Raw genomic sequence first — 14,774 nt, forward strand, 5'->3', positions numbered from 1 at the left:
ACACTGCCATATACGTATATACTGTAACACCTACACTGATATATACTGCACCTGTACTGTAACACGTACACTGCCATATACTGTACCTGTAATGTAACACATACACTGCCAAATACTGTACCTGTACTGTAACACCTACACTGCCAAATACTGTACCTGTACTGTAACACCTACACTGGTATATACTGTACCTGTACTGTAACACCTACACTGCTGTATACTGTACCTGTAATGTAACACCTACACTGCCAAATACTGTACCTGTACTGTAACACCTACACTGCCATATACTGTACCTGTACTGTAACACCTACACTGCTACATACTGTACATGTACTGTAACACCTACAGTGTCATATACTGTACCTGTACTGTAACACCTACACTTTTATATACTGTACCTGTACTGTAACAACTACATTGCAATATACTGTACCTGCACTGTAACACCTACACGGCTACATACTGTACATGTACTGTAACACCTACACTGCTACATACTGTACATGTACTGTAAAACCTATATTGCCAAATACTGTACCTGTACTGTAACACCTACACTGGTATATACTGTACCTGTAATGTAACACCTACACTGCCTGCTAAGTAACTTTTCATATGTATACCGAGAACCTCGCACTCTCCTTAGTATTTTCATTCACCTTAGTACATAACTGGATAAATAATGGGGTTTTAGTTCATGAATTGTACAATGCATTTAAGCTTGCAGCCCACATCAAGGGACCCCACTTCACTGCAAGTCCTACTCTATCACATACATTTTCACATAGATTTTTTGGAAACCTGGCAACTGCTATCTCATAGGAGAGAATGTGCTTACCTGGTAACTGCTATCTCATATACACTGCTCAAAAAAATAAAGGGAACACTAAAATAACACATCCTAGATCTGAATGAATGAAATATTCTTATTAAATAGTTTGTTCTTTACATAGTTGAATGTGCTGACAACAAAATCACACAAAAATTAACAATGGAAATCAAATTTATTAACCCATGGAGGTCTGATTTGGAGTCACCCTCAAAATTAAAGTGGAAAAACACACTACAGGCTGATACAACTTTGATGTAATGTCCTTAAAACAAGTCAAAATGAGGCTCAGTAGTGTGTGTGGCCTCCACGTGCCTGAATGACCTCCCTACAATGCCTGGGCATGCTCCTGATGAGGTGGTGGATGGGTCTCCTCCCAGACTTGGACTAAAGCATCCGCCAACTCCTGGACAGTCTGTGGTGCAACGTAGCGTTGGTGGATGGAGCGAGACATGATGTCCCAGATATGCTCAATTGGATTCAGGTCTGGGGAACGGGCGGGCCAGTCCATAGCATCAATGCCTTCATCTTGCAGGAACTCCAGTCACATGAGGTCTAGCATTGTCTTGCATTAGGAGGAACCCAGGGCCAACCGCACCAGCATATGGTCTCACAAGGGGTCTGAGGATCTCATCTCGGTACCTAATGGCAGTCAGGCTACCTCTGGTGAGCACATGGAGGGCTGTGCGGCCCCCCAAAGAAATGCCACCCCACACCATTACTGACCCACTGCCAAACCGGTCATGCTGGAGGATGTTGCAGGTAGCAGAACGTTCTCCTTGTCGTCTCCAGACTCTGTCATGTCTGTCACTTGTGCTCAGTGAGAACCTGCTTTCATCTGTGAAGAGCACAGGGCGCCAGTGGCGAATTTGCAAACTTGGTGTTCTCTGGCAAATGCCAAACGTCCTGCACAGTGTAGGGCTGTAAGCACAACCCCCACCTGTGGACGTCGGCCCTCATACCACCCTCATGGAGTCTGTTTCTGATCGTTTGAGTAGACACATGCACATTTGTGGCTTGCTGAAGGTAATTTTGCAGGGCTCTGGCAGTGCTCCTCCTGTTCCTCCTTGCACAAAGGCGGAGGTAGCGGTCCTGCTGCTGGGTTGTTGCCCTCCTACGGCCTCCTCCACGTCTCCTGATGTACTGGCCTGTCTCCTGGTAGCGCCTCCATGCCCTGGACACTACGCTGACAGACACAGCAAACCTTCTTGCCACAGCTCGCATTGATGTGCCATCCTGGATGAGCTGCACTACCTGAGCCACTTGTGTGGGTTGTAGGGAGGTCATGCAGGCACGTGGAGGCCACACACACAACTGAGCCTCATTTTTACTTGTTTTAAGGACATTACATCAAAGTTGGATCAGCCTGTAGTGTGTTTTTCCACTTTAATTTTCAGTGTGACTCCAAATCCAGACCTCCATGGGTTAATAAATTTGATTTCCATTGATAATTTTTGTGTGATTTTGTTGTCAGCACATTCAACTATGTAAAGAACAAAGTATTTAATAAGAATATTTCATTCATTCAGATCTAGGATGTGTTATTTTAGTGTTCCCTTTATTTTTTTGAGCAGTGTATATATAATATATATATATATATATATTGCAGAAACAGGCGGCACTCTCGGCGTTTGGAATGAAGACAGACAGGCAAGTCTGATGTTTCAACGTTTCAATGTCAAAAGCGGCATTTTCGTCAGCCTGACGAAAATACAGCTTTTGACATTGAAACGTTGAAACATCAGACTTGCCTGTCTGTCTTCATTCCAAACGCCGAGAGTGCCGCCTGTTTCTGCAATATATATCACTGGACACAGCAGCGCTGTTTACCATTGGGAGGGCACCGGCATTACTATTTCATTGCATATACCTTCGGGATTTGGGAGTGCCGTGGACTCTGTATTTCTATATATATATATATATCTCCTATATATTTGGCTACATCTGTGACTCTGTGCCGTAACGCTGGGCGGAGTCACAGTCACAGATCTACCAGAAACAGTCCCCTCCCTCAGCCCGCCCAGTCTCCTCCCTGTCTCCGCCCACTCCCCTGTCTCTCTCCTCCCCGTACACTCCCTGCAGCTGCAGTGCTGCCGGCTCCTGGTCACTGTACTCCGCGGGGCGGCTACCACATGGTGACACGCTGTCCCGCTGCTAACACTACCCCAGCCGCAGCACTGTATATATACAGCCAGTACCCGGGGCTCCCGCGGCAGTAGCTGCTGTCACACACGTGCGGTGAATAGACGCTGTGTGCATGCGCACAGCGTCTATTCATTGGAGACAGAGGGAGAGGGGGCATGCCAGCAGCTCACAGAGCGCTGGGCATGCCCCTTCAGTGACGAAAACGGGGACGTGGCTCGCGATCGCGGGTCCTCCCGCAAAGCCATGCCCCCTTTTCGTAGGCAACGCCCCCTTTACGGGAGCTTCGCCGCGCGTGTGTCACGCTTTCAAAAAGAGAAAAGTTAGGAGGTATGGCAGTGACATGGACGGGTTTCCTATCTCACCCTGCCTCCCGCCCCTCACCTATTGCGGATCATTAAATAGAATAGCCAGTGACTACTCCTAGCCCCACCACTGCGTTACACAGGCGCCCTCGGGATCGGGAAGATATTCTCTCTCCCTCCTATGTCAAAACACCGCGGCCATAGGGATCTGCTATGTGGTGCAGTACTGTAAGTCCGGGATGTGACTGTTCATGTCAGCCGCACGGGCGACGTCACTGTGTGATTCAATGCTGCAGCAGTATTAATGTATTATTGTCCGGGTGACGTCACTGTTCTACCAGCTGCTGCAGTGTTGCTGTAGTGTGCCCGGGTGACGTCACGGTGTGACGTTGCTGCTGCTGGCCACGTGCCTGGGTATAGTAGCTGTGCGAGAGACGTGTCTCCCAGGGAGTCGGGTGACACTGCAGCCGCTGACTGTAAGCGGGACTCTTACTAACCGCCTCAGTCTTGCAGCTGCCGCAGAGTTCAGGGGAAAATGCTACTATACAGTAGAAGGCTACTGACAGCCGCACTCGCCCCCCACCCACCCGTAGCACTAACACCCGCGGCCCCCCGCCCGCTCCCCCACCAGTAGCAACAACACCCACGGCACTCCCGCATGCTCCCCCACCAGTAGCACCAACACCCGCGGCATCCCACCTGCGGCACCCACCGCATCCGCCCCCCACCCCTGCAGCCCCCCCGCGGCACTCCCGCCCCCAACCGTAGCTCCCACACCTGCAGCACTCCCCACCCGCGGCACCCCCGGCCCTCCCACACCCCCATACCCACCTCTCCCCCCGCTACATCCCAGCACCCTCCACCCCACCCGCACCACCACCGCATCTGCCCCTCCTGCACCTGCCCCTCCCCCATCCGCAGCACCCCTGCTTCTGCTCCACCAACTACGGCACCCACGGCACTCCCACACCAGCCTCTCCCCCAGCCCCCCCGCCCCTCCCACACCCGCATCACCCCTGCTCCCAAGCCCCCACCCATGGCACCCCCGCCCCTCCCCTATGCACAGCACCCCCTCCCCTACCTGCAGAACCCCCCCAAACGCACACGCAAAAGTGGCACCCTCGCACCCACCCAACCACACCACCCCTGCACCCACCCCTCCCCTCCCCCACAACACCCACCCACCTGCCCCTCCACCACCCCCAACACCACCACAGCTGGCCCTCTCCAACTGCGGTAACCACACACCCACCCCTCACCCACCTACAGCGCCCTTGGATCCCCTCCCCCATCCGCCCCTCTCCTGCCGCATCCGTACCCCCATCACACCCCCGCAGCCGCTACTCCCCCACCCACAGCAACTCCCCCACCCCATCATCTATAGACACCTTCCCCCATTCGCGGACCTCCCCCGCCCCCAGCACCTCTGGACCACCACCCACAGCACCTCAGGACCCCCTCCCCCATCCACGGCTCCCCTGCAGCCACCCACAGCATCTACATACCCCATCCCGCACCCACACCTCCCCCACCCCCAGCACTTCTACAACCCAACCCCCCCCCCTGCAACCCCACCTCCCCCTACGCACCCCCACTACATTGGCCCTCCCCCACGCACAGCACCTCCAGACCCCCTCCTTCATCCACAGGCTCCCGTACCTGCCCCTCCACCACCAGCAGCATCTACAGACCCCATCCGCACCCCCTCACGCCCCCACCCTGGCGCACCGCCCGCAGAATCCCCACACCCACCCCTCCCCCACCGCCACACCCCTGCCCCTCCCCCACCCGCCGCAGCAGCACCCCCGGCCCTACCCCGACCACGGTATCCCCGCACCGGCACCCTCCCCCACCCACCGCTGTAATCCCGCACCCACCCCTCACTCATCCACAGCACCCACGGACCCCCTCCCCCATCCTTGCCAACCCCGCACCCGCCCCTCCCCTGGCTACCACACATCCAGATCACCTACCCCATCCAGATCACCTACCCCACCGCAACACCCCCGCACCCACCACTCCCCCAACTACAGCACCTACCCACCCGCATTATCTACAGACACCCTCCCCATCTATGGACCTCCCACACCTGCCCCTCCCCCACCCACAACACCTCTGGACCCCCACCCGAAGCACCTCCGGACTCCCTCCCCCATCCACAGCTCGCCCGCAGCCACCCCTCCCCCATCCACAGCATCTACATCCCCGATCCGTGCCATCCCACACCTCCCCCACCCACAGCACTTCTGAAACCCATCACCTAAGCTCACCCCCCCTGCACCTCCAAACGCACCCACCTACATCGCCCCTCCCACACACACATCACCTCCATACCCCCTCTTTCATCCACATTCCCTCGCACCCACCCCTCCCCCACCAACAGCATCTACACTTCCCATCCGCACCCGCCCCTCCCCGCAGCACCTCTAGACCCCCTCCCCCATCTGCGCCCCCTCCACACCTCCCCCTCCCCCACACACAGCACCTCTGCACCCTTTCCGCCATCCGTGCCCCTGCACCCACCCCTCCGCCACCCACAATACCTCTGGACCCCCTCCCACACCCACCCCTCCACCACACGTAGCACCTCGGACACCATCTGTAGCCGCTACAAGGGATTCCCTGAATCGGGGTGATCAGCGGCACGGATAGGCACCTCACTGAACCCACCCCCTTTCCAAACCCCCCCCCCACACGCACTGAACTTCTGTGAGTATAGTTGCTACCAATGGACATTGGATTAATAAGAAACACTAATGCTGTGGCCATTCTGTGTCTAAGCGACACTGCTACCTGTGGGCATTTTGTATAAGTGGCGCTGCTACCTGTGGCCACTGTGTTTATAAACGCAGCTACTACCTGTGGCCACTGTGTGTAGAACCAACTCTGCTACCTGTGGGCACTGTGTGTATAAGCGGCTCTGCTACCTGTGCCCATTATGTGTATTAGCGGCTCTACTACCTGTGGGCATTGTGTATAAGTGGCGCTGCTACCTGTGACCACCGTGTGTATAAACGCAGCTACTACCTGTGGCCATTGTGTGTAGAACCAACTCTGCTAACTGTGGGCACTGTGTGTATAAGTGGCGCTGCTACCAGTGGCCATTGTGTGTATAAGCAACACTGCTACCTGTGGCCATTGTGTATAAGTGGCGCTGCTACCTGTGGCCATTGTGAGAACCAACTCTGTTACCTGTGGGTATTGTGTGTATACGCGGCTCTGCTACCTGTGGGTATTGTGTGTATACGCGGCTCTGCTACCTGTGTCCATTTTGTGTATAAGCGCCTCTGCTACCTGTCGTCACTGTGTGTATAAGCGCCTCTACTACCTGTGGGGGGTGGTATTCATGTGACCGCCGGTCAGCTGACCGACAGTCACATGACCTCCTCCATAAGCCCGACGGCTCACTATCCCGATGGTCGGCATGCCGACCAACAGGGACTATTTCCACTCGTGGGTGTCCACGACACCCATAGAGTGGAAATAGAACCCGAGCGCAGCGCGCCAACAAGGGGCTTGCTGCACTCGCCCCTCCCCGACGGGATCCCGGCGTCGGTATGCTGCCGGGATCCTGGCTTCGGTAAGGTGACCGGCGGTCAGGAGACCGCCGGGCACCAGTACTACACCCCCTGTGGGCACTGTGTATATAAGCGCCTCTGCTACCTGTGGGTATTGTGTGTATAAGCGCCTCTGCTACCTGTGGCCATTGTGTGTATAAGCGCCTCTGCTACCTGCGGGTATTGTGTGTATAAGCGACTCTGCTGCCTGTGGGCACTGTGTGTATAAGTGCCTCTGCTACCTGCGGGTATTGTGTGTATACGCGACTCTGCTGCCTGTGGGTATTGTGTGTATAAGCGGCTCTGCTGCCTGTGGGCACTGTGTGTATAAGTGCCTCTGCTACCTGCGGGTATTGTGTGTATACGCGACTCTGCTGCCTGTGGGTATTGTGTGTATAAGCGGCTCTGCTGCCTGTGGGTATTGTGTGTATAAGCGGCTCTGCTACCTGTGGCCATTGTGTGTATAAGCGCCTCTGCTACCTGCGGGTATTGTGTGTATAAGCGACTCTGCTGCCTGTGGGTATTGTGTGTATAAGCGGCTCTGCTGCCTGTGGGTATTGTGTGTATAAGCGACTCTGCTACCTGTGGCCATTGTGTGTATAAGCGGCTCTGCTACCTGCGGGTATTGTGTGTATAAGCGACTCTGCTGCCTGTGGGCACTGTGTGTATAAGCGCCTCTGCTACCTGCGGGTATTGTGTGTATAAGCGACTCTGCTGCCTGTGGGTATTGTGTGTATAAGCGGCTCTGCTACCTGTGGCCACAGCACTTTGGTGTCTTATCTACAGTGCATTGCTGTTACTCATCTGGTACTTCATGATGCAGACACTAGCAGTATAAACTACACTATGTTATTCATTGTGCCCTGCGGCCACTCTGCACGCCCTCACAAAGGGCTACGCCCCCTTGACAATCGCACGCCCTTCCCCCTTGCAATATTTACCCACTGGCATAAAAAAAAATTCTCGCAACGGTATTTTCTCTCTTCCCTCTCTTTATCCTCTACCTACCACCCTGACTCTCCCTATCCTTTACCGATCGCACAGCATTTCTGTACATTCCCGCACCCCTGACATCTCTCTATCTTTTCTCAACCGGACACCATTTCTGTATGCCCTCTATACTGCCCTGAATTTCTGGATCTATTATCTACCGGGCTGCGTATGTTTAAAGGCCTGCAGGGGTTAACGGGGCGTAGCCCCTAACGACGGTGTGAAGAGCGCCCGTAGGGCGCGATGAATCACCTAGTATATATATATATATATATATATATATATATGTGCCTGTGTATATAAAATGTTCCAAGGATGTGGCACTCACGGCTAGTATAAACAGACAACGTGATCTCACGTAGTTCAATATCTATATTAGTATGAGAAACTATGGACCTTATATGCTTAAACGGTGCTTCTATACTTTTTTGTTTATTTATTTTTATCACTTAGCAACCAGACTCCGGCATGCTGACGTCACATAGGCGCGACGGGGTGCAGTACGGACGCCGGCGCCGAGAGTCTAGACGTGGACTTTCTGCACAGGGTCTTTGGGATATAAGGCAAGAGTTTTATGGCTACTGTTGTTTATCTCCTGATGAAAATTTCAAATAGAAATTGAAACGTTGAGATCAAAAAGAGATCACTTTGAGGTCTGGTTGTCTGTTTATACTAGCCTTGGAACATTTTATACATTATTTATGAGGGCAGCCGGCGCCGATGCTGCTTGGTATTAGGAGAGTGCCGAATCTTGAACTTTATATATATATATATATATATATATACATACAGCGGGTTGGTGCGGCACTCCAAGCGACTATCACAAATAGGCAAAATATATATATATATATATATAAAACTCCAAAATAACACGGCACTCCAGGGACACGTTTCAACAGTTTATTTCAATGTTGTCCAAGTCATATATATATACACTGCTCAAAAAAATAAAGGGAACACTTAAACAACAACACAATGTAATAGGCCCTACACACTCGACGATGTGCTGCCGAGCTGCCCGACCGCCGATACGGGCGACGGCGGGGGGGCAGTGACGGGGGGAGTGAAGTTTCTTCCTCCCCCCGTCACCCTGCTCCGTAGACTTGCAGGCAAATATGGACGATCTCGTCCATATTGGCCTGCATGCACAGCCGACATGGCACCAGCGATGAACGAGCGCGGGGCCGCGCATCGTTCATCGCTGGTGCCTCCACACTGCACGATATGAACGCTATCTCGTTCATTAATGAACGAGATCGTTCATATCGTGCAGTGATATCGGCCAGTGTGTAGGGCCCTTAACTCCAAGTCAATCACACTTCTGTGAAATCAAACTGTCCACTTAGGAAGCAACACTGATTGACAATCAATTTCACATGCTGTTGTGCAAATGGAATAGACAACAGGTGGAAATTATAGGCAATTAGCAAGAAACCCCCAATAAAAGAGTTGTTCTGCAGGTGGTGACCACAGACCACTTCTCAGCTCCTATGTTTTCTGGCTGATGTTTTGGTCACTTTTGAAAGCTGGCGGTGCTTTCACTCTAGTGGTAGCATGAGACGGAGTCTACAACCCACACAAGTGGCTCAGGTAGTGCAGCTCATCCAGGATGGCACATCAATGCGATCTGTGGCAAGAAGGTTTGCTGTGTCTATCAGCATAGTGTCCAGAGCATGGAGGCGCTACCAGGAGACAGACCAGTACATCAGGAGACGTGGAGGAGGCCGTAGGAGGGAAACAACCTAGCAGCAGGACCGCTACCTCCGCCTTTGTGCAAGGGGGAACAGGAGGAGCACTGCCAGAGCCCTGCAAAATGACCTCCAGCAAGCCACAAATGTGCATGTATCTACTCAAACGATCAGAAACAGACTCCATGAGGGTGGTATGAGGGCCCGACGTCCACAGGTGGGGGTTGTGCTTACAGCTCAACACCGTGCAGGACGTTTGGCATTTGCCAGAGAACACCAAGATTGGCAAATTCGCCACTGGCGCCCTGTGCTCTTCACAGATGAAAGCAGGTTCTCACTGAGCACATGTGACAGACGTGACAGAGTCTGGAGACGCCAAGGAGAACGTTCTGCTGCCTGCAACATCCTCCAGCATGACTGGTTTGGCAGTGGGTCAGTAATGGTGTGGGGTGGCATTTCTTTGGGGGGCCGCACAGCGCTCCATGTGCTCGCCAGAGGTAGCCTGACTGCCATTAGGTACCGAGATGAGATCCTCAGACCCCTTGTGAGACCATATGCTGGTGCGGTTGGCCCTGGGTTCCTCCTAATGCAAGACAATGTTAGACCTCATGTGGCTGGAGTGTGTCAGCAGTTTCTGCAAGACGAAGGCATTGATGCTATGGACTGGCCCGCCCGTTCCCAGACCTGAATCCAATTGAGCACATCTGGGACATCATGTCTCGCTCCATCCACCAACGCCACGTTGCACCACAGACTGTCCAGGAGTTGGCAGATGCTTTAGTCCAGGTCTGGGAGGAGATCCCTCAGGAGACCATCCGCCACCTCATCAGGAGCATGCCCAGGCGTTGTAGGGAGGTCATACAGGCACGTGGAGGCCACACACACTACTGAGCCTCATTTTGACTTGTTTTAAGGACATTACATCAAAGTTGGATCAGCCTGTAGTGTGTTTTTCCACTTTAATTTTGAGTGTGACTCCAAATCCAGACCTCCATGGGTTAATACATTTGATTTCCATTGATCACTTTTGTGTGATTTTGTTGTCAGCACATTCAACTATGTAAAGAACAAAGAATTTAATAAGAATATTTCATTCATTCAGATCTAGGATGTGTTATTTTAGTGTTCCCTTTATTTTTTTGAGCAGTGTATATGTAATGTCCAAGTAGGCAGCACTCTCCTTATACAGATAAATGCTCCGGTGCCCTCCGCGGATCTCTCCTGTGCCGGGAAGCCAAATACATGAGGTATATGTGTACTTCTCCTAATTAAATGCTCACAACTTTTACTGACATCCGCGCTCCTCATTTGTTCTTTTACATGTATTCCTAATTAAGCCTTGGTACGGCTTTTTCTGGAGGAAGCAGCGGAGGATATAAAGAAGCAGGATCATATAAATACTGGACTATCCTAAGTGCATTGAACGGATTGAAGTATTGCGCAATTATTCTTCCTTTTTTATATATATATATATATATATATATAGCAACGATTTACCGGCACTCAATACCTCTTGTGCTATACGCCCTGGTGCCCTCCAACACAATGCAGTGAATGTAGATCAGCGTAGGGTAGCAGCACTTAATCGGGCATCGATAAATGAAAGAGACTGCGCTCTATCTTTATGTTAACGTTTCAGTTATATTGTAACTTTCATCAGAACAACAGACATAGACAAAGTGACATACCTTTATACCTTCACCATTACACATGTACTCGTCCCTCGGCTCGGTCACGTCGGCGGGGAAGGATGACGTCATCATCCTGCGTCAACTGCAGTGCGCACCACCCCGTTGTTGCTCCGGTCACCATGGGGACTGTATCAAACAAAACATATCAGTGTTAACAAGAACCATCCCAGACAGCCTGCATATTACCACTTATTGCCAAGTTATGTTGACTAAACAATCATATAACAGTTTCAAACATGATCAGAGTACAGGCATATTGATACATACTTAGCGGTTGAAAGGAACCACTGATCCACCTATGTTTATTCAATGAAACAATTTAAACTAAATTGCTCATTAAGTCCTCCTGGGGCCACAGTATCTAAACGGTGTATCCATCTTGCCTCTCTTTGTAACAATAATTTGTTTCTGTCACCCCATCTGATACTTTTTGGTTGTTGATCTATTATTTTGTATTTTAATGCAGCGAGATTGTGTCTAAATTTCTGAAAGTGCCTGGCTACAGGCTGTGCTTGACAATAACCCTCTAGGGAGGCACGGATGGCTGACCTGTGCATCGCCATTCTTTCTCGTAACTGACGTGAAGTTTTACCCACATAAAAGAGCCCACAGGGGCATCTGATAAAATAAATGACGTGGATACTGGCCCATGCTTAAAGGTGTGGCCAGGTTCCAGTGGGGGCGTGGCCAGCCACCACAGAGGTTTGACTAACCATTACAAAGTGCATGTTCTGTGCCCCTTGGTAAATATATAATAAACCAAATTATTGTGAAGTATAATGTAATATATGTATAATGCATAAATCCAGTGCACTAGGATAGTCTGGAACTTGATCCCTAGAAGAGAAGGAGGGCCCACAGGCAGTAGGGCCCACCGGTGGTTTCCCCTGTTTCCCTGTGGGCCAGTCCGACCCTGCCTACCTCCATGTAGCTGCATGTTGTGCAGCCAACACATTGTAGCACCCTGGTTTTTTAGTCAGAAATGTGTACTGGGGCCTCGGTTTTTAGGATGAAATATCATTGTGTACTAAGTAATCCTTCAAATTCCTATTTCTAGTATACCTAGGCAGTAAAGATATATTCTTCAATGAACTCAATTATTTATCTGAGGACATAATTGACCATAGCATGTCTAGATGTCCTTACTGGCTGAGGAGAATCTTTGGACAACTGGAATTTTATTCTCCATAGTACCTGGTTTCGGCAGTGTCTCCTGTAGAAGGTCCCTTCTATTTACTTTTAAAACTCTGGCCTTAGTTTTCATAAGCTCACCCCAATCATATCCTCTAGCTTTAAATCTCAGGGCCATAGTATTAATCTCAGACTCAGTTTTAGTTAAGTCATCCGAGATTCTGTGAACCCTTAAAAACTGTGAATACGGTAAGCTAAACTTTGTGGAAGCTGGGTGAAAACTTGATGCCTGTAACAACGTATTCTTGTCAGTGGGTTTCTTATACAGGTTAGCATGTAACTGACCTTCCCTCACAGATATTTCCACGTCAAGATAATTAACTCTTTCTCCACTAATCGTGGTGGTAAACTTAATATTGGCGTCACGTTGGTTTATATCTGTGATAACCTTATTTCACTTTTCCTCGGTACCCGACCAAATGAGGAACAGGTCATCTATATATCTGACAAAGAATAAAATCTTACTGGCACTTTCTAAATCCATGAAAAATAGGTCCCTCTCTACCTCGAACATAAAACAGTTGGCAAATGCAGGGGAAACGCAACTACCCATCGCGCACCACTGCAGTTGCTTAAACCACTTATTGTCGAACAAGAAATAGTTACAGATTAATGTGAGAAGTAGCAATTCCAAAAAGAATTTTAAATCTGGTCATTGTATAAAGAACTACTAGATAGTGAACGTCTAGCCGCCTCCACACCTCTATCGTGTGGGATGTTGGTGTAGAGGCTAACTACATCTAGCGTGCACAGTAAATGGGGATTTGTTAGCTGCTGTAATTTATTAATTAATGAGGTAGTGTCCTTAAGGTAGGTGGACTGTGCCAGAATCACCGGTTGGAAATAATGGTCAAGATACTGCAAGACTTTATAATAGACAGAGTTACGGGTGGCAATGATCGGACGTCCCGGTGGAACATTTGCATCCTTATGAATTTGGGTATAGTATAAAAAACTGGTGCCACCGGGAAATCCTGTATCAATGCCTCCTGTACCTCCACGGAGATCAAGTTATTGTGAACTGCCACTGCTATAACATCTCTTAATTCACTATTGTACTTTTCAGTCGGATCTGTCAATAAACGTCTATATACAGTAGTGTCCAGCAGCTGTCTATACGCTTCTGCCTTGTATTGACATAAATCTTCAATTACGATCCCGTCCCCCTTATCGGCCGGGCGTATCACAATATTCTGATCCTTACTGAGGGCAACCAGTGCTTCTCTTTCACATTTGGACAAATTTGGTTTACATTTATTCTTAGATTTTACCGACTCCCCCACCTTAGAGTCCAAAACTCTAGTAAAGCATTTTAAAGAAGTGTTAGCAGTGATGGGATCAAAATTTGAACGTTTCTTTAATTTCATCAGTACTTCCGACCTTTTCGTAGGAAGTGATTGTTGTGAAAAATGTTCCTTGAACCGTAACCTCCTATTCACTTTATAGGAGTCGATTTTCCACTGAAAGTCATCAAATTCTGTGGACGGCACAAATGACAGACCCTTGTTAAGAACTGACAGTTCATCTGTTGTAAGGGTCCGTCCTGATAAATTAAAGATCACGTTGTTTTCTTTGTTTTGGCAGTTCTTTTTTTGAAGATTCTTTCATTTTGCTTACTGCGCCTGGTGCTGTGTTTGATTTGGCTCCTCTCATGGCCCGGGTATTTACCCCTAAAGGGGGCTTTACCACTTGGGCTCCTTCCGATATCTCATTCTCACTTTGTGAGGTATATTCACCACTGGATGTATCAGTCCCATATGCTCTATGTGGTTTCTGTCTAAAGCCTCGTCTCGGCTGTCATCTGCCATCAGGATAGTTTACCCAACTATAGACACGTCCCTCCTGATAGTCCTTCTGGGCTGTTATAAGTTTTTGTCTCTTGAATTTGACCAACTCCTGTCTGTAAGTCTCAACATATTATATATATATATAATATTTGGTTTCCTTACCGGCACTCAAATCCTCCCTATTAGTTGCCCTGGTGCCAACGCTGTGAGCGAATGTAGAAGCAGTGGACCGGCGGCACTCAACCGGGACGTTATCAGCGGCGGTACAAAAAGAGACTAATGCTCTTGACTGTGTTTACGTTTCAGTTATAATTAACTTTCGTCTACACCCGCCGGTCCACTGCTTATCTCCTATATATTTGGCTACATCTGTGACTCTGTGCCGTAACGCTGGGCGGAGTCACAGTCACAGATCTACCAGAAACAGTCCCCTCCCTCAGCCCGCCCAGTCTCCTCCCTGTCTCCGCCCACTCCCCTGTCTCTCTCCTCCCCGTACACTCCCTGCAGCTGCAGTGCTGCCGGCTCCTGGTCACTGTACTCCGCGGGGCGGCTACCACATGGTGACACGCTGTCCCGCTGCTAACACTACCC

The 14,774-nt window shown here is 50.0% G+C and overlaps 1 protein-coding gene across 2 annotated transcripts in view; it reads right to left on the reverse strand.

Moving 5' to 3' along the window:
* The window catches only part of TNFRSF21 (TNF receptor superfamily member 21), a 162,668-nt gene that overhangs the window by 119,256 nt on the left and 28,638 nt on the right, over positions 1-14,774 (reverse strand). For both annotated transcript variants that reach the window (XM_063915241.1, XM_063915243.1), the window contains exon 2: positions 11,203-11,331. In XM_063915241.1, coding sequence (XP_063771311.1) covers positions 11,203-11,277 — 75 coding nt within the window. In that variant the 5' untranslated portion in view covers positions 11,278-11,331. The remainder of the gene's footprint in view (positions 1-11,202; positions 11,332-14,774) is intronic.

The sequence above is a fragment of the Pseudophryne corroboree genome, chromosome 4, assembly GCF_028390025.1.
Source record: "Pseudophryne corroboree isolate aPseCor3 chromosome 4, aPseCor3.hap2, whole genome shotgun sequence".
NCBI lineage: Eukaryota > Metazoa > Chordata > Amphibia > Anura > Myobatrachidae > Pseudophryne > Pseudophryne corroboree.